At 38.8% G+C, this 21,536-nt stretch overlaps 1 protein-coding gene and 1 long non-coding RNA gene across 3 annotated transcripts; one reads left to right on the forward strand and one right to left on the reverse strand.

Annotated features, from left to right (window-relative positions):
• Positions 1-10,756: 10,756 nt before the first annotated feature.
• LOC104453168 lies at positions 10,757-12,370 on the forward strand. Of its 2 annotated transcripts, none has more exons than XR_005552290.1 (2): positions 10,757-11,069; positions 11,207-12,370. It is a non-coding gene; the product is annotated as an uncharacterized LOC104453168 (long non-coding RNA). The 2 variants fall into 2 exon arrangements; XR_005552291.1 differs by having other exon boundaries at positions 11,445-12,370.
• Positions 12,371-14,137: 1,767 nt separating this feature from the next.
• On the reverse strand, positions 14,138-20,027 carry LOC104455309 (disease resistance protein RUN1-like). Its single transcript, XM_039316019.1, has 5 exons — positions 18,988-20,027; positions 17,624-18,707; positions 17,162-17,503; positions 15,349-17,021; positions 14,138-15,060 (listed from the first exon to the last, which is right to left on the reverse strand). Exons 1-4 carry the CDS (start codon positions 19,512-19,514, stop codon positions 16,026-16,028), a joined length of 2,949 nt encoding a protein of 982 aa, XP_039171953.1. The 5' UTR covers positions 19,515-20,027; the 3' UTR covers positions 14,138-15,060; positions 15,349-16,025.
• Positions 20,028-21,536: the final 1,509 nt, after the last annotated feature.

A 21,536-nucleotide genomic window follows, 5' to 3' on the forward strand; every position in this document is an offset into this window, starting at 1 on the left:
GGGTGTGTGACATCGACCATTACGATGACACTGAATGCGAACAATGCATTTACCGAGTGGAGACAAAGATTCTATACAAGTATTGTAGATACTCCCGATGACATGATCTTAAATTGGACATGGAAGAACTAAAATTCATGGGCAATATAAAATGTACACAAACATATATAAATATATATAACATAGTTATAGTTATAGTGTTAAAGCACATCTTTCTATAGGTATAGCCACTGCATGATCGTCACACGACCACCGCACGATCATCACACGATTGTCGCACGACTGTTACACGATCGCCACACGATAACGTTTCACCCCCATCTCATCAACGTGCAATATCTTAAGGAATTTCCACCTGCATGAGTCATTTTTTTTTAAGGAGCACCTCATTAGGCGCACATGCACGACCATACGACCATCTTCCGGCATGTCTGCTAATAATAAAATAAAATACAAATTATTAAAAAAAGCAGAGCCAAAAAGAGTTTTGTTATCAATATCCATTTGTAATCATTGCGTTGCTGAAGACAATTTTTTTTTTCTGTACATGATCTTCCCCTATACACCTATCCTATCCACTGCAACAGTCTTAAAGTCCTGCCACTGCTTACATTTAAAAACACGAACCAACCTCTTCTCTTTTCTCTTTTCTCTAGCTAAAGAGGACTGCATATATCAATAAATATCGCTAGGCAAAATTTCAAATCTATTGTGGTGGCACCAGGAGGTGAATGCCTTTATTCATTGGTGCATCAAATGTGATAATTTGGAAGCTTTGTATAGACAAGGATTGATACGTGTTGTGTTTAATTATATTATTTGTACCTCTAATATTTTCAATATAATTTCCTTCAAAGTTAGAAATTGAACATTAACAATTTGTGTATGTTGTAGTATGAATATGTAAGTCTCATGAATGTAGAGTCAGGAATAAAGTTACTTAAGAGAGCCGCACAATTTGGCCACCTCGGGGCTTCCTATATGGTTGGGTTCCTTCTTGGGTGCGAGAGTGGCGAGTTGAAGAAGAAAGAAGGAGTGGGCTTGCTGAGAAAAGTCTACTCGAGCGAACGAGTGATGCAATGTTGTGATAAGTATTAAAATACCTTTCGCAGTATGTGGTGGAACAACACAATGATTTTTAAAGAAGAGCGAAGCTATGATTGCGAGATGTAAACCGAGCACTGCAAGAGGAGGGGATGGGTGTGTGACATCGACCATTACGATGACACTGAATGCGAACAATGCATTTGCCGAACAGAGACAAAGATTCTATACAAGTATTGCAAATACCCCTGATGACATGATCTTAAATTGGATGCAGAAAAACTAAAATTCATGGGTAAGATAAAATGTACACAAACATATAACATAGTTATAGTTATAGTGTTAAAGCACATCTTTCTATAGTTATAGCCACCGCACGATCATCGCATGATCGCCGTACGATAGCCGCACGATCGTTGCATGACCCCGCACGATCACCACACGATAACGTTTCACCCACATCTCGTCAATGTGCAATAGTTTCAGGAATTTCCACCTGTAGGAGTCATTTTTTTTTTTGAAGGAGCACCTCATTAGGCGCACATGCACAACCATATGACCATCTTCGGCCATGTCTTCTAATAATAAAATAAAATACAAATTATTAAAAAAAAAAAGCAGTGCTAAAAAGAATTTTGAAATCAACACCCATTTGTAATCATTGCATTGCTGAAGACAAATTTTTTTTTATTCTACACATGATCTTCCCCTATCCACCTATCCTATCCATTGCAACAGTCTTAAAGTCATGCCGCTGCTTGCATTTAAAAACACGAACCAGCCTCTTTTCTTTTCTCTTCTCTCTAGCTGAAGAGGACCGCATATATCGACAAATATCGCTAAACAAAATTCCAAATCTATTGGGGTGGCACTAGGAAGAGGTGAATGTCTTTATTCAGAGGTGCATCAAATGCAATAATTTGGAAGCTTTGTATAGCCAAGGACTGGTACGTGTTGTGTTTAATTATATTATTTATACCTCTAATTTTCAATATAATTTCCTTCAAAGTTAGAAATTGAACATTAACAATTTGTGTATGTTGTAGTATGAATATGTAAGTCTCATGAATGTGGAGTTAGGAATGAAACTACTTTAGAGAGCCACACAATTTGGCCACCTTAGGGCTTCCTATATGGTTGGGCTCCTCCTTGTCTGTGATGGTGGCGAGTTGAAGAAGGAAGGAGTGGGCTTGCTGAGAAAAGTCTACTCGAGCGGACGAGTGGTAGAATGCCGTGATAAGTATTTAAACACCGTTCGCAACATGTGGTGAAACAACACGATGATCTTTAGAGAAGAGCGAAGCTATGATTGTGAGATGCAAACCAAGCACTGCAAGAGGAGGGGATGGGTGTGTGATATCAACCATTACGATGACACTGAATGCGAATAATGCATTTGCCGAGCAGAGACAAAAATTCTATACAAGTATTGCAAATACCCCTGACGACATGATCTTAAATTGGACACAGAAATACTAAAGTTCATGGGCAAGATAAAATGTACATATATATATAACGTAGTTATAGTTATAGTGTTAAAGCACATCTTTCTATAGTTATAGTCAACGCACGATCGTCGCACGATCATCGCACGACCGCCGCATGATCGTCACACGAGTGTCACATGACCACCGCACGATCACCACATGATAACGTTTCACCCACATCTCGTCAACATACAATAGCTTAAGGAATTTCCTCTAGCAGGAGTCATTTTTTTGGATGGAGCACCTCATTAGGTGCACATGCACGACCATACAACCATCTTTAGCCATGTCTTCTAATAATAAAATAAAATACAAATTATTAAAAAAAGCAGAGCCAAAAAGAGTTTTGTAATCATTGCGTTGCTGAAGACATTTTTTTTTTTTTTATGTACATGATCTTCCCCTATCCACCTATCCTATCCACTGCAACAGTCTTAAAGTCCTACCGCTGCTTGCATTTAAAAACACGAACCAACCTCTTCTCTTTTCTCTTCTCTCTAGCTGAAGAGGACTGCATATATCGATAAATATCGCTAGACAAAATTCTAAATCTATTGTGATGGCACCAGGAAGAGGTGAATGCCTTTATTCAGTGGTGCATCAAATGTGATAATTTGGAAGCTTTATACGGACAATGCCTGGTACATATTGTGTTTAATTATATGATTTACACCTATAATATTTTTAATATAATTTCCTTCAAAGTTAGAAATTGAATATTAATAATTTGTGTATGTTGTAATATGAATATGTAAGTCTCATGAATGTGGAGTCAGGAATGAAGCTACTTAAGAGAGCAGCACAATTTGGCCACCTTGGGATTCCTATATGGTTGGGCTCCTCCTTATGTGCGAGGGTGGCGAGTTAAAGAAGAAGGAAAGAGTCGGCTTTCTGAGAAAAGTCTACTTGAGTGAACAAGTGGTAGAATGCCGTGATAAGTATTTAAACACAATTTGCAGTATGTGGTGGAACAACATGATGATCTTTAGACATGAGCGAAGCTATGATTGCAAGATTCAAACCGAGCACTGCAAGAAGAGGGGATGGGTGTGTGACATCGACCATTACGATGATACTGAATGCGAACAATGCATTTGCCGAGTGGAGACAAAGATTCTATACAAGTATTGTAGATACCCCTGACCATGATGCTGACCATGACACCCCTGACCATGACCATGAGAGGTTTGCTTAAAGAGAGGGCATGAGAGAGCCTGTTTTAGTTCAAAATAAATCTTAATACACAAGTGCTTCTTTAGAGTATCTGATATGGCTTCATTTTCTTCTCTATAGGTTCTTGATAGGTTCTTGATGGTGCCCCTTGTGCTGACAAAAGCAATGCTTAACATCAATTTTGTGTTCCTCAAACTAAGCAAAATTCTGTTGCAACAAGATGATTATGTCATCTATAGCTACCTTGTGGTTTGTAACTAGATTTCACTTTATTCTAAGTGACCTATTGTTGGATTTGGTTTTGGTTTGGTCTCAACTAATTTGTGTAATCTTTCAATCCAAGCGAGAATTGTTGTTTGTTTCAGTTTGTGATTTATTTTGCTCTACTTCATGGATGATTTCAGCATCATCTATTAACACTTTAAGCTCATTACACTCCCCAAGAACACGGCATTTGAATTGCTCAATACTTTTCAAAATGAACTTAGAAAGCTCCTAAAGAGTTGCTGTATGCCTGTCCAAATAAAACGCCTGTGACTTGTTCAGCAAATATTTAGGGAGTGTTGTTATTCTGTTATCTTTTGTATCTTATCTCTTAGAATTAGTAAATATTTAGGGAATACTTGTTATTCTGTTGCCTTTTATATTTTATCTTTTAGAGTCCTTTTATATACATTGTATTTGCAATACATATATAAAGAAAAAAGGAATAAACATTTTAATTATATGCAAATTGAGTCTAAATTAAGATTGAGTGACCTCATGGCTGATCTAAATAAGACCATGAAGTTTCCAAGTATATGCGGCAACTCACTGTGGAGAAGTTTCAAGAAATTTTCCACCCGTCCTCTTCTGTTGGACCAGCCGTTCTTTTTGGTGAAAAATAATGAAAAACAACGGCATTGATTCCAAAGAAATATTAATATAGAGTTGCTATATTTTATTTTTTATTTTTTATTTTTTTTTGGCCATCAAATTTAACATGGCTGTTGCTGTGTCACTTTCCTAGTCTTGAGTCTTGACTGTTTGATAAGAATTTCGAATGATAACGCATTTGATTTAGTTAAAACGCCTGCCCTTTGAGGACATGTTTTGAGACACTTTTCTGCCACGTGTTTTGTACACGATAGCCATAGACGGACTATATACGTATAATCACACTTATAATGAAGAAGCTTTCTTTATTTATGGATATAGATAACGATACTCATTGCTGATTGATTGGTTTTTTGCGTGCTTGAGCAAAAATGGTGAAATTTCTTTTTCCGTCTTGCTTTTATCAGCAATAAGCAGATACATTTGAGGCGGATATGATGGATGTATACGTGTCAGAATCTCCTAATCAAATCAATGTGAACAAGAGTACAAGAGGTCCATCAGAACCATGCCTAGAACCGTACAAAGAGCAAAAACTTCCACAAGCTATCACCCTGACATTAATGCATTAGACAGTTGTCACATGATTATGATTACTTTGATAGAGAGAGAAGGCATTATCGGTTTTCTATCTCTATTTCTTCATTATTTTACTGTCAAGTTATATGATGTAGAAGTTTCATCCCCGCCTATGCCGTACGTAATGACTATTGGATTACATCATTACAACATCACTGCAGCCATAAGTAATCATCTATGTGAAAATTAAGACAATTATTTTTTCATGGAGCATCTCTTAAAGCTTTTCAAAGCTAATTTAATGATATTTCATTCTAAAATTTGATTAACTAAGAGTGCGAGTGAGTTGAACTACGCATGAGTAACTTGGGCTCAACTTAAAAAATACTTGAATTTGACTCGATTGATTCCAAGTCAAGATCAAGTTCAAGCTACTCCGGCACAGTTGTCTAGTCAAGTTTGAATTTCTCAATTGCTTTTCTAGTTGAGTGCAAGCAAGATATGTAAATATTAAATCGAGCTTGAGTTGCATTTTCTTCTCTTAACACATACGGTTGAAGTAGATGTAATCCTCAAATCTGAAACTCCATGTGATTCCACTCTTGCTCTTATTGATCTTGTTACCCAGACATTAGTGCTTAATTTTGGTGCAATTTGTGTAGTATATCAGATATTTCCTCCCTCCTACATTCTCTGATATCTTGTTACTATCCTCATTAATTTGCTACAGCTTTGGATATTAAAGGAGAAGGTTGCATGTGTCGTCACAATCTTCGTAATTAGTGCATGTATATAGATGTATATGCCTAGGCAAATCAACTCACATGTGAATTTATTTCCTTCTTGCACTTTGGACTATTTATAGTGTCACTGATCATGAAAAAACTGGCTAGCGTTGCAAATACTACAAACATCATTAGCTTTCACCTTTCATTCTCCTCTATATTCCCGGTGACCTCAAAGCCCGGAAGCTTCTGCCACCTGACTCACAGGAAAGTTAACAGGTCCTAAGCTCGCTGCTGCTGCAGACCAAGCCAAAGCTCCAACAGCCGCTGTGGCAGCCAAGCAAGCAAGCCTCCGGCACAGGGCAGCGGCTTTGGGGCACTTTTTGCGTAACAACATGGTCATCACAGCCCCTGTGAACGCGAAGTTGAGAGCCAGGAGGTAGGCATGGAAGCACGCGGGTCTCTTTGAGAATACAACTCTTGGAACTGGGTTTCCATCGACTTCCTCGAAGGGAAGTTGGAGAAGCAAGAAAGCCGCCATGAAGGAGAGGACGAGGATGAGTTCTTCGACCCTGGTTCTAGTGATGAAATGGCTGCTCATCTCTGCGAAGAGAAATGGAACAGGGATGTTGGTGGATTACTGGGTCGGGTCTGGCGAGCCTGCTCATCCAGAGTTGCTGGATGTTGCTGGCGGTCGTCGGAGGATGTGACGGTGGTTTTGTGGGCATTGGTGGTGGGTGAAGTCCTCCTATTTATATATTTACAGAGGCAAACGACTTTTTCTGAGGAGTGTAGGAGTTTCCTTTCGGCCAAAGAGGGTTAAGTGTTTGATATTCTCTGAAACTCAACTTGGACATTTTGGCAACTTGTTTCCATCTAATAAATGGAGAATTACGTCCCAAAGATCGGGACGTACTAAAAAATTTCATCTTGGGGTCTTGAACAAATAAAAGGGACAAAATATTAGCGAAAATCATGTAAGTTTAACCCTTTTTTTCATCTTCTATAAACATAAATATTTTTCCCAAGAGAACACTATGATCTTTGAGCGAAATCAAGGATACCTTTATCGATTTAGAAATGGAGTCATGTTTCCCTCCATCTTTAATTAGAGGATAGGAGAAAAGTCTCTCTAACCCTGGTTAGGGAACAAATTGGTATGCTATGTGATGTAGCAGGCATTTGAATAAGTGTGTTATAATTAAATTAATAGTATCATCCATTTATTTGAAGGAAAATTGTTTTTGAAAAACAGTTTTCCAACTTTTTGATATTTAGATGACGGAAAACTAATCGATCTTATGAAAAACATATTCCAAGACTGAAAAATACAAGTTTAGATTAGGAGAAAATGACTTCTCTTTCGATAAGAAGGAAAATCACTTTCCATAAATTACAAAACAAATGAAAACTAATTATGTTCCTTGAAATTGTTTTTTATGGAAAATATTTTTCTCTATTATAAAGTTTCCATTAAAACAAATGCATATTTAAGGTGTGATTGTTTAAGTGAAAGAATTTCCCATGACTCTAGGGTGAGGTGGTGATGGCTCGGAAATGGGAGGCTCGCCTTCGACCGCCTGTGGCTTTCTCAACAGTGTTGCGTCGATTTCCAACAACGTTGAAGAGATTGGAGATTAGGGGTGCGCATGGTCCGGGTTGGTCCAGGCCACCCCCTAACCCTAGGACCAACCCGTACAGTGTCGGTCCTCAATTTTTAGGACCGAGGACCGACCCTATTGAGCTTGGGACCAAGGACCGGACCGACCCAATGGGTTCGGTCCGATTCCAGGGTCAACCCGGGACCGATCGATAATTTTTTTCGTCTTATTTTTTATACTCCCTAAAAAAGTAAACCTACAAATTCAAATTACACATCCATCGACAATGCAACATTATGCAACTAAACTATAAATACCAATACATATTTAGCAAATTTAAGATGACACAATAATAGAAATTTCGTACCTACTAACCGCTCATCGAGATATGGAACAAGATGGAAAATTCTTGTAATCATCTATCTTTAATATTCATAACATCATATGTAAAAGCGTTTTCCTGCATTTGATCATGTAGAGTCCACTCAACCAAAAAATGAACTTCACACCACTTGACTAGCAAATCACCGTAGCAAATGCAGTACTACTCTACTATTCAAAAACTTCTACCATTTGATACAAATTGAAAAGCAAAGTGCAGCTGAAATTCATTAGTAAAATACAATTAAACCATAAAAAGTTCAAAATACTTAATATAAATCATGAATATATAACTTCACATCTTGTTAATTCACTTGAACTTTTAAACACCTGAAAACAAAACAAACGACACATAATTAATACTCAACAAAAGTTTTAAATTGAAATTACTATTAGTGCTATTGATAGAACATCTCAATATAATATAATATAATATAACAGACATTTTACTTAGATTTGAATATATAAAATAATTATAATATAATATAATATAATATATAGGGTTGGTCCAGGGGTTGGACCGACCAAAACTCTTAGGACCGAGGACCAACCCGCACAAGTGTTGGTCCTGAATTTCAGGACCAATGACCGACCCAACCCCTTGGGAACCGGACCAGACCGGCAGGGTTGGGCCGGTCCGTAGTCGGTCCAGTGGTCGACCCTAGACCGCTGCTCACCCCTATTGGAGATGGCTGGAAATTCTTCTGTGTCTTTTTTTTCTCATTTTTTAAGTCAATCATATTTCGGGCCAAACCCAGCCCAAAATTAAATTAATGCCAATCCAAGAGGACTTGTTTAGGCCCGAACCTTTCAACCGGACCTGAAGTTGATCGGGTGGGACATATTTTTAAATAGAAAAGCCACCCATTTGCAACTGTACTTCCAATTACTAGACACCAAAGGAACTCGCGAACTCATTGCTACACCACTCTTTATTTGCGATAGACAAACAAGCAATCCTATTCCGTAACATAGAAACGGCAACAATTTATTGCTTATGCCCAATCATGACGAATGTTTTCCCCAAAAATCAACCAACTAATATTAAATTCACCCCAATAACAACTAGTCTCAATATTCCAGCAATATTAACCCTAAAGCAGTGAAGATAGTGCTGAATATTAAAGCAAGGGAAAACCAACACCTGTAAAATTTTACGTAAAAAACACAATACAAGAAAAATCAAGAGACCAGTCAAAATCTTCCACTAATCACCAAGAGTAGCATAATACATAATAGTTCATCTCAAATAACATACTTAGAGGCTCTTTCACCTAAACAAAATATTATCGCCACAAAGGTGGATTAACATAAAGAAGCAAGAAAGATCTAACCACTGCTAGACAAAATCAGGAGACAATTTGGAGGAGATTTTAACAAACACAACCGATCAACTTGTAGATCATGGACTCATGAACATCATATGAAATTTTGGCCAATTCCGACAAATTTTCACTATGGAATTTAGACTACCTCTTCTCTTCTTCAAAGCAAAGCTCTTCGCCTCTTTTTCTCTATAACAACGAATTGTTCATCCCTCTCTTCTAAATCAAGAAAATTCAGCCCTATCAATTCTTTTTCTTTTTTATTTTATTTAACATGATGAGATGAGCCCCACAAGAGGTGGACCCAACCCAACAAACTTCCCCTTCACCTTACAAAGAAGTTTCATTATGCCAGCGTTATCTATATAGGAATCAAGTTTCACCATTGGCAAGGTTTTACTCATCATATTAGATCCATTATCATCAGTGTAGACTTTCTCAAGTAAGAAAAGTTTCTCATCTAATTTATCTCGGATCCAATGACAAGGATAAAGCATCAGTCTGGGTAAAGCAACCAGATGCAATTCTAGTGAACATCACTCTATCTTCAGCAATATGACATGGATAAAGCATCCCACATAATGCTGTCTTGTATTTGCACGAATAGATCTGATCTTGTCAAAGGCAAGACCGCTCATCTCTAACTAATAACAGCAGCTACCAAAGAGTCGATATATTTAGAGCAGCGGTATCATGATTCACTCTCTAAGAATAAACACCCTCTAGAAAGGGAGAGATCGGTTTCCCTATATCTTCTTTAGTTTGCCTGCAAACCATAAATTGTGGAAGTTGAGATCCATGGAGTAACCTGACAACCCTAAGTTTCGAGCCACTAAAACATGTGTGTTTACAGTATTGTCTCTTTTATTACGTAACCTTTTGTTTTGATGGGGCATTTTTTCGAAACATACTAAAACCGACATCAAAGGCACTTTTACAGCAATAATATGAAGTTATATTAGTGTTGTGTTTATCCTAGACTATGTTACTACACAGCTTCGAGGAAATTGAGTGAAATATCAACCAATTAAATTAAAGTTCAATGCAACCAAATGCTAGGCTCTTAAGAAATAATCCCCGGTAGAGAGACTTGTTGAATAAGAAATTTAGCCGAAGCTCTCTCCATTTTTCTTTTACACGGCGACGAGCTTAATAATAATATAAAGTTTCATTTAATCATATTATGTTAACTATTATTTCTTGGCAACCAAATGTGGCCAGTCAAATTCAAGTGAAGAATTCGATAATAATTATGCTCCATTTGTTCCATGTAAAAATAAATGATTTGAAAAATATTTTTCAAAAAATGATTACATTGTATCTCTTGAAAATATTTCTCAATAAATAATGTTTTCATTATTAATAATAATTTTATGTCTAAACATTTTGGTGAATGATGAAAAAAAATACCCTATCATTTATTTTTATAAGTGATATAAGTAATTGTAAGTGATATAAATAATATTTTTGATATTTCAAATCATTTATTTCTCGTGAAATAAAAAGATAACCGAATAACATTTAGCAGAAGAAAATGGGTAATTGGGCTCAGTTTTCGTTGGCCCAAAAATTCTCTTGGGCTAAATGAAACCTTCGTCCCTCACGCTGACGAAAGAAATTCTCATCTTTCAGTCGACTTGAAGAGCATTTTTGGTTCTAAATCGAGCTCAAACCTTCGTTTCCGCTACTCATCTTCGTTTTCATCTAAGGTCTTCGGGGAGCTTCTGTGAGCGTTTTTCACTACTAATCGTTACACCGCCGCTTTTGTTCTTCAATTTGATATCTATTTTGCTTTTTTAAGCCAGTTTTCGTTGATGTCGCGACTGTTTCTTGCTGATTGGATCGTCTTCGACCTGGGGCTGGATGGTTTCTCGCTCGGGTGGCAAGAAAATGTCGGAGATCTCTTGTGGTGATCGAGATAGATAGTAGTGTAAGAAGGTGAGATGAAGATTTCAGAAATGTTAAGCGGTAATTGCTGATGGGTGTCCGTGGAATTACTTCCGTTGGACGTGCTTGTTTGTCTGTCTAAATGGCGTGCTTTCTTTGAACTGGTGATTATTTTGTCCTTGAGTCAGAAATTGGGAATGCGAGCAATTTGAGCGTGGAACCATCTTCTCCAATTGGGAAAAGAGATGTGCTTAGTTCCCTCTCTTCCATGTTAATATACATGTGATCGTTCAAAACAAAGTTGAACACAATCTGTTGTTAAATTTATAGGATCGTTACGATCCTTGATGACCTCACGAAATTTTGTGATGGGACATGCTTAAGATTTGATTCCGTGTTCATTGATATGTGGTGTCTTACTGGAAGATGGGCGAGCTCGCTGGCGATGAACATCTCAAGTACATACTGTGTTGAAAAGGTAGGTATGAAATTTTTACTACTCTCTTCTTGTTCTCTTGTCCACTTTCTGCCAGTTACTGAAAATGACTTGGTTTATCTGGATCTGCTACTATTCAGCATTTTGGAGTTTACTAATTTGAGTTTCTGGGTTTGATCTTGCACTCAGAAAAAGGATAGTTTTGAGTCATTGATTATGGAGCACTTGAGATTGGATGGAGCATTTTGGGGATAGAACACTCTAGATCTTCTTGGAAAACTTGGCACTGTGGATTCAAATGAAGTTGTTTCTTGGATCCTGTAATGCCAGCATCTGTCTGGTTTGTATTTTTTTGTCTCTCGGCTTCTTTTTTGCGATTACCCACCAAAAACATGTGGCTGACGGAACCTCCACTCCACATTCAGTCAAGTTTTTCTTATTTGACAGTATGCTTAAGATATTAGCTTGGGATTGACAAGTTCCATCTATTACATTGATGACCACATCTTAGGAGTGATTAGTGTTGCTTTATTTATTTATATTCTAAAACTTGACTCTAAAGAGCAAAGTGCAAATGACACTTAGGGCCTGCTTGTGCAGGTGGGCTTTGGTGCCAAATATTGGACATGATCCGCATCTGCTGTATGCACTCAGAGCCGTGCAAGTACTGGCCCTTTATGGCAAATTAGATGTTTTTGACATCAATAATGTGACAGATTGTATCCTTTGGAATAAAGTGTCTTAGATTCGCAACTCCCTTGATGATCTTACCTTAGGCTCTGTTTTGCATGTAAAAGGTCAGATTATGTTATGGAATTTTATAGTGTGTATATTGCTAGCCAGACATTGATGGAGATTGAAGTTGCTACTGTTGGATTATCTCTGGTATCAAATGTTCTACATTGTTGTGCCTGAACGAAGATGAATCTTTTTCTGGGGATATATGCGGAGAAGTTGATGCTCAGTGTACTGTCCTCATCTTTGATCAATTATTATTTTTGTGCTTCTTGAGGATGTTTCTTAAATAATTGACATCCCTTCACCCCTTTCTTCCCTTCGAAGGTTCTCTCAATGTGCTATATGCTGTCTTGCGATACTTAAACGGTTGGATTCGATAAATGTGGAGAATGCTGTCAGATATATAGTGAGTTGCAAAACTTTGGATGGTGGGTTTGGTTGCATTCCTGGTGCAGGGTCTCACCTGAAATGATATCATTGCAAGTAGCCTTCGCTTCCATCTTGATGGTATAATCACTGCGTGAACCACTGATGTCTATCTAAGATATCCCAAGACAACGCACTAATGTCCTTGCTCTCTCAACTAATCTAGCTGGTAGTAGTTAACAGTTGGAGAAAACCATCTGGTCTAGCTATATCTACAGGGAACTATTTGTTGCCAAAATGTCAACTAAAATTCCAGAATCTCACCGTACTATCACAAAAGGTAAAGAAACTTCAGAGTTGCCTAAGTTACTATTAAGCTACGATCTTCACAAGACAATGATTTCCTTTGGATCGGTAAGACTATAGTCTCATATAAATTGAATACAGTTTAATATTGGTGACAGTGTATTTCGAGAATGTAAACTTAACCGTAAGGCATACTTATTGAATTTCATAAATCATCTGTTTCGAATAATTTTTCTTTGCAATTCCTAGGATCCTACGATGTGCAGTTCAAGAAGTCTATATTCGGGGACACAGCAGGTCCGCAATTGATGGCAAGTTTTGCAATCTGAATAACCTTAGGACTTAGTAAAGTAGTAATCAGGAGATTAACAGAACCGCTTAAATCCTCGAATGCTTTGCTAACTGAGCAAGTAAACACACTTCAAACGTGTAAAACGCGCAATGAGCAACGATCGCAGAATGCATTCTCGTAAAGCAGCCACGGAGGGCCTCAATGAATTGCAGTTTTTTCCTCTCCTAGTTAAGCAATAACGAAAGTTTCTCCAGTCCACCGTCCTACCCTTGATTAATATAGAGCAAATCTATCAACCCAACCAAATCTAGCAAGTATGTCATAACCTCATGCTGAGCTCTTTAGCTGGTTTCTAATTTCTGATTGGTGCATAGTAAGTCATGTATTTGCTTAAATACGTGGGGTCTTCTAATTGTGCTCCAATGAACACATCCAAGGGATAAAATCGAGTCGCCACAGTTTTAAGACATTCCTTAGGACTCATCTTAAACGTGTGAAAATAGGGAGGAATTGATGATTTCCAGTAGAGAATTAGGCATAAAACAATGAAGCACCAAACAACTAAATTAAGAAGCACAAGAGCCTCACCAAGCACCTTACCACAAGTTACTCACTTTTCTCTCTTCTTTCAATTCAAATAAGAAGATATTTGCAAAACGGAGAACTGGAACGTGGGTAATCCTGAAGTGACAAGATTTGGTGTTCCTGCTTCAATAGATGAGAAAGCCGTGTGTATTTTGTCTAGCCAATTGTCTAGTCGGCCACATAGCAAATTTGACATGCGGAATGCCCAACCATATGCAGCAGACCTCAAACCAATGGAAACCACAACTGCCCAAAATTTGAAAAAAGAAAAAAATGGATATCCCATTTTAATTCTGCATGATGAACCAAGAAGAGAAGCACTGTTTGCTTCATTTTCAATCATCAAGAGCTCCTCACAGGTGATAAACAGACAGTGGACACTCATTAAAGCGACGATTATCCAAACCTTAGAATATACTTATAGATAAACTCTTAACGAGAAGATGCACAACATCCTCTGCACATGATTACACTCAATCGAGCAGTCCACAAAAGCATAGCAACATAACTAGACTAGGTATTCAAACAGTCAGACAAATGCAAGAAAGCAGACCCTAATACAAATATTACCATATGAAGCTCGAGCTCATGCTCTACGCAAAGATAAATCACACGATTACATTCAACTAAACACCAACTGCCACTCTGACCAAAAAGAAAAAAAAAGAAAAAGAAACACACCAACTGCCACACCCTTCTTACCTGTTATTTAGCTATTAGCAAGTGATCCAGAGCTTGAGTTCCAGCCCATGACTCCCGCCACTGATGAAGTTAATGAATACACTAAATTCCTCCGGTTGTGCGGCACTGAAGAAGAAAATGTGCACGAGAGTGAAAAGTGGCATTGGAGAAGGACTTGACGCTCACGGACATGGAACTAGAATGCGAGCTTCAAGCTCGCGGACGATGGAACCTGGGAAAAGAGAGACGACAGCGAACGACAGACTTAAGCTTGCAAGGAGCGAGCGAGGATTGGGCGTGGAGTCACTGTGGAGCGAGCGACAGCGATTTGCTTGAGCAGCGGGAGAAAGGAAGAAGAACTCCAATCCCAATTTGATTCGCAATTTGAGACCGACTTAGCTACCTCGGTCCTAAAATCCACTTCAGGCACTTTTTTCCCTCTTTCTTTTTTCCTTTTCTTTTGCCAACTGTCTTGCTCTCTCTTCTTCTGTTCATTTTCCTGGTTCTGCACAAGGAAATAATAGGGTGAAACAAACGCATGCAAGCTTTTTTTTTTGAAGTTTTCTCCTCTTTCTTCTTCCTTCTTGTTTTGCCTACTCTGTCTTTCTCTTCCTTTTCTTCTCTTTATTTTCCTGATTCTGCAGAAAGAAATAATAAAGTGAGTTGAGGTCTCTTGCGCCCAAATTTCTCTTAAGAAAGGCCCCTTCGTTATGGATGGTGAGGGATGTAAGATACCCAACGTCACCACCGAAGTGGACACACAACATATGGAGATTCCCAGTAAGATGGGCAATTTTAATAAGATTTTTCTTGGTTGCGCGTTTTAGAATCAGTTCATTGTCTCTCTTCACTAGACTAAAGTAGAAATAGAAAGCAAGCAAAGCAGAAGAAAAAAAGTATGATCTATGAATGGAAAGAAGGCGCACCGTTTTCTGCAGAGAATCCCCTGTTTCTGTTTCAGAGTCCACTGTTTCTGTTTCAGAGTCCACTGTTTCAGTTTCAGAGTCCACTGTTTCTGTTTCAGAGTCCACTGTTTCAGTTTCAGAGCACCACGCTTGCTTTGCTCCATTCAGAATCTTCACTCTGTAAGACTTCCAGTCGTCACTACGCCAACCATCGTCAGTACGACAGTCGGGTAACTCCCTGCTACCATTTATGAGTATCTCGCAATCATCTGGTATTTTTGAGCTTAATGGATCAAGAATCCTTCCCACTGATTTGCAGTTATCAATATTCAACCACTGCAAGAACTCTAATTCATCAATGCCCTCCACAACCTGCAGGCTCGGGCACCGGTGAATCTTTAACCGCTTCAAGTTCTTCGAGTTTGACAAACCGCCTAAGCTTTTTAACGAAAAGCACTTTTCTACATAAATTTCTTCCAATGATTCGAACGTAGTAACAAATTGAATATCCTGTACCTCGAGGAACCCTGACAGATGAAATTGTACAAGCGTCTTTTGGGAGCTTGGGAAAAGGAGCGCTCCCCTCCAATGATCAATCAACTCGGGAGCTTGTAGTCCATTGCACCCCGGCTCCTCCGGCTGACAAACCAAACTCTCGGAAGATCTGCAGTCCTGAATACGTGATATTTCTGACGATTTTAAGACATCGAGAGATTGAACATCAAGTTGCTCGGAGACCTTGTTTTCTTTCGATTTTCCCAAACTTGTTGGAAGGAATGGAGTCTCCTTTTCCGATGGAGGAAGCCCATCGAGGTGTACTTGTTTCCTCCAGTTTCGTAGAGCTTTAAAACTATCAAATTTGACGGGAGGTGTTTGAAAGTTGGCAAGTCTTGTCCCTGTAGAGTAAGTTCTTTCAGCAGAGAAAGGGAACCCAACTCTGTAGTTGGTGCGCGAACATTTGTAAAGCAGACGAGCAGGTTGCTCAATTTGGTTAAACTCCCAATCCACCCCAAGTCGCCAGTTTGGAATTCATTCGATGGGTCTCTACCTTCATTTGTGTTTATGATGCCGTATCTGTCTATGACGCCGTATCTCTCTTCATAGCCATCAGATAGGAGCAGTTCAACTATATTAGTAAGGTATGAGAGGTTAGGGACAATTTGCAGGGAACGAGAACTAAGCCGTAAAGTGGTCAAACTTATGGGGAGCTTTGGCAACTCTTGTATCTTATGACAGTAATCCATGTCCAGTGTTTGGAGTTGACGAAACTTGCTCATTGTACTGGGCATTTCCACAATTGGGGTGGATGATACATTGAGAGACGACAAGTTTGGTAGTTCACCAATGGTATCCGGTAATTTCATAATTTTTGTGTGTGATACATCCAGCTCTGTTAATGACTTTATTTTCGAAACTGAGGCGGGGAGTTCAATCAACCCGAAACATTGCTGAAGACAGAGGCACTGCAAATTTTGTAACTCTCCAATTTGTTCAGGCAATTTTTTAATTGAACAACAATGCTCAAAAGTCAAGTCAATCAGCCACCTCAGTTTCCCAATAGAACGATCAATTTTCATTAAAGATCCAAAAGACTTAATAGTCAACTTCTTTAAATTTGAATACTCGGGAAAGGTTGGTGTCTCACTTATCAAAGCATTATACCGAATAGTGAGAACCGTCAATTTCCTTGCCCCCTACAAAAGCCAATAAAACAGTAGGACAGACAAGAAATAAATATGGATTTAGGCTACCAATGAGAAAATTAGATAATAAACCCGTCAAATTCTGTCCTTCATTGAATGAGAAAATTAGACTAAGGGGGAAACCGGCATACCTTGATTAGGCTATCTAACACATCTTTTGTGATTTCAATCCCATCAAGATTCGCCACAACCACGTTTTCTAGATGCAAGAAATTGGTTGCCTCCAAATGTTGATTTATAGATCCTCCGATATTTCTCAATACTTCGATTCTATAAAAGTAATTCAAACGGATCCATTTCAACTCAGAAAGACAGCCCGTAAAGTCACCTCGGTAGGTTACACCAGGCAATGAAAGAAACCGCAAACGTGGAAACCGTTTAATTTGCTCCGAAGTGACAGTCATATCACGATCGAAATCATTCCATGGCAAGTCATTCCATGGCAAATTGAGTGCTTGAACGCTTTCTTTGATCTGCCAATTCGTAGAAGAGAAGAAAAAATGAAACAAAAGAGTAGCTCTCAAATCAAAAAGTGAATATTGAATTAAGAAGAGGTATAAGCAATTTTCTATTCAATTTAGGCCATACTTTACCTCCATTGATCTTAATTCGCGAATGATGTCGTCTTCATCCCACAATCCGATACGCTCTTCTCTGGCAATTTTCCTTCCAAGGTCTCTAAATTGATCGTGCATCCAAAGGCTATTATTGTCTAACTCCTTTATCATGCATCTGTTCATGAGGACATCCATGGCATCCTCTGGGTACAAATTACAATCTTTCCACACGTACATTGGATTAGTCTTATTCTCACCAGCGAAATAGCATGCAATATCAAGAAATATCTGTTTTTCATTCTGATGTAAGGCATCATAGCTAATCTTTAGCTTTGCCAAGACATCCTCATGAGGTGTTTTCTGTAGCCTCTCTAGCCACTCTTCCCATATCTCTCTCTTTTTCCCAAAAAGTGATGAACCAATTGCTTGAAGAGCTAAAGGTAGTCCACATGTAGTATCGACAATGCGCTTTGAAAGAGTACAATAATCAGCTGGAGGAGAGTCGTCATTGAAGGCATGCCTACTAAAAAGTTTAAGTGCATCTTCACCTTCCAACCCCATCATTTCATAATCCTTAAATTCATACTTAAGTTTCCTGTTAGTCAAAACGTTCTTGTCCCTAGTGGTAACGAGTATTCTACTACCTCGATGCAAAGATTTCTCTCCGATTAGTTGTAGGATCTGGTTGGCCTCATCAACATCATCCAATACAATTAGCACCTTCTTGTTGGAAATTGTTTCTTCAATCGTACCAATCCCTTCATCAATGTTATCAATATTCTGAGCCACTCTAGAATAAGAGATATCAGACAATAATTTCTTTTGCAGCTTGACTATGTTCTTGTTTTTTGCCGTTTCCCTCACGTCATCAAGAAAGCTGCAGTTTCTGCCAAATCGAGGACATAGTTCGTTGAAGATAATCTTGGCGAGTGTTGTTTTACCGATGCCGCCCATCCCGTAGATTCCAATGAACCGCACATCACCAGAATCAATGTCTAATAATTTCTTTATGTTTGCTATTTGATCTTCCATTCCAACGAAATCTCCGGTTACACGTCTCCGTTTTGTCTTGAGCTTGGCCACAACCTTGTCAACAATAGCCTGGATGAGTTTTGGAGAGCTGCCACAAAGTTGAACAGTTTCAATTAAGCAAACGTGACAAATTTGCATATTGACCATCTACTAACCAACCGGGTGGGGATGCGATCCAGTTCAAAAATATAGAAGAGAAATGTTTGATCTTTATATCAGGTAGAAGAATAAGAATTTCTAGCAAGAAAGGGTAGAAGAATCAAAATATAAAAATCTAATGAATTAATGTACTGGAATATTTACTTAAATAAAAAAAATGGCAGCCCGATTACACAAAATAATTTTCACAATCATGGTTAGATTATTACCTTGAATGTTTCTCCACCTCCCATCCCTTGATGCCACCAACTTCTACGAGAGACTCCCGCCACGTCTTTATATTCTCGGAGCTGAACTTATGCTCCTGATCGTCCATCTCTTGCTCCAAATTCGATATGACATCCTTGTATAACGGTGTTTGCAGCTTCACATCTTTGGGCTTCACGTCATAGAAGATGGGCAATATGACCTTCTCTTTCCCATCTTCTTTATGTTTAGAGGTGTTCTCCACCATTTTCGCAAGCTCGTCAAGGCACCAGTGACTTGAAGCGTAATCTTTGGAGAAGATGGGTATGTAAAGCTTGCAATTGTCAATCACTTGCAGAAGGTTGCTAATTTTTTCACCAGGTTGAAGCCCTACGTCATCGATGAAAACACGAATCCCGGCATCTAACAAGGCGTCGTGGAGGATATTGGTGAATGAAAGACGAGTATCAGGCCCTCTAAAACTCAGGAAAACCTGGTATTCACCTCCTACCGTGTTGCTGGTGCTCGTCACTGTCTCTGAGTTTGCCATAGGAGCTCACTTCGCACTTAACAACGTCAGCCCTCTCACCTCGTCTCTGGGTTCGCAATATGACATTTCACATATTTGAATCCGATCCCATTTGCCATCCAAAACGCGGTCAACGCGTGTCGAGTTTTCCGACGCGTAGTCAACTTTTTTCGACTCGTCTCGACACGCGTGTCGGATGGAAGCGAGGGCGGGGGAGGAGAGACGAGGCCGCGAGCGACGGCGAGAAACCGCCAGAGAAAGAGTAGAGATTGAGGCGCCAGAGAAAGAGTCGAGACCGAGGCAAGGGCGGCCGTAGAGACTGAGGAGAGGGCGGCCGCAGTGATGCTGCGGGATCGGCGACGAGGCTGCAACTGCAAGTGAGGAAGGGCCGAAGGCGAGGCGGAGGAGGAGGAGAAGGATCGAGAGGAAGAGGAGAGGAAGGGGGATGTATGGAGGTCGTCCAGCGAGGAGATGGAGATGGATCGAGAGGAAGACCGTGCGGCGAGGGGAAAAAGTGAGAAGATGAAGGGGTTGCGAGGTCGTGCGGCGAGGGAAAAAAAGTTTCGGAAGCTAGGGTTTTGGAAACTCAACGGGGTGACAGCCTGTCACGTGCGTGGGGGAGGGGAAAAAGTGAAATAAATTTGGGGTGGGGGAAATAGTCTGATTTGGGAAGGTAGGGAAAAAAATTTGAAATAAATTTAGGAGGGGGAATAGTCTCTCGTGGGGGAGGGAGGGAAAAAAGTGAAATAAATTTAGCAGTGGGGGAAACTTTGTTTTAATCGGAAAAAAAATAAATGAATAGTTTTAAAAAATAAAAATACTGAATTTTAGATGATAATAAATTTTGATCATTGTAAAAAAATCATAGATTTATTTAAATAAGTTAATTCTAATTTTCAATGAATTAATTTATTAATATTATTAGTGTAAATTTATTGTAGGCTTTTTTAATTAATTAATTAATTATGAATTTAAATCAAATTAAATATAAATAAAAATATTTATGTCGGTGCTACGTAGGTTTACAATCAGTCAAGTTGATGACTTCAAAAAAATAAAAATAAGGAAAATGACGATAATGGAGACGCACCTTTTTACACTCCCAATGTCATTCGAGTTTCTTCCTTTGTCCTTTTCACTTTGTGCTTTTGAAAAAGAAAAATACGGTGGAGGACAATAATGGAGGTGCACCTTTTTGCATGCCCAATGTCTTTCGAGTTTCTCCTTTGTGCTTTTCACTTTATCTTGATCTCTCCGCCTCGAAAACTTACCTTCAATTATAACCAATTTCCTTTAACAACTCAATTATTGTCGTAAAATGTGCCTTTATATTAAAAGGTGAATGATCATTTATTTCCTACTAACAACTATTAGAATGTGAGCATGGTGTAGTTAGTGCAGTTTGGATGTCAAATCAAGCCAAACTTTATAAATATATTTTGAGTTTTAGCACCTGGATGAAATAGGATCAGATGAGAATTATAGGCGCTCGGCCACTGTTCAAAATTGGTGAGAGGAAGTGCAGTGATGGCTTGTCAATGGCCATGATACCAGTCCATTGCGGTATTGCTTTGAGCACGAAAGAAAGAAAGAGAAACCACGATGGTCCTGACCACAAGAGACGGCTTTTGCTCAGCTGAAGAAGAGAGAACGAGATTAATGATGGCCATTGCCGATAATGGGCCGAAAGGGCAGAAGACGAAGAAAGTTGCAAGGACGGTGTCTTTTCATGTTGGCCACTCATTGTTTCCTTACTTCTGCTTTATTTGGTTCCGCTGAATTTCCTCTTCAAGTACCAAGAGGAAGAGCTCTTAAAGTCATAGAGATTAGAGAGCTCTGAAGGCTGCACAGAGCATATCGAAAAGCGTGTCGAGAGTTCCTCTCGATAACACCAAATATTTATGTTCTGAAGAGGATTAAATCTTTCGTTAAGATTTGCCTCGTACTTTTAAGAGATTGGAAAAAATTTTCAAGAGAAATTTTGAAGGCTAAACATTTCATGAATTATTGAGTATAACTAGGATTTGAAAAATATCAAGAGCG

The sequence above is a fragment of the Eucalyptus grandis genome, chromosome 6, assembly GCF_016545825.1.
Source record: "Eucalyptus grandis isolate ANBG69807.140 chromosome 6, ASM1654582v1, whole genome shotgun sequence".
NCBI lineage: Eukaryota > Viridiplantae > Streptophyta > Magnoliopsida > Myrtales > Myrtaceae > Eucalyptus > Eucalyptus grandis.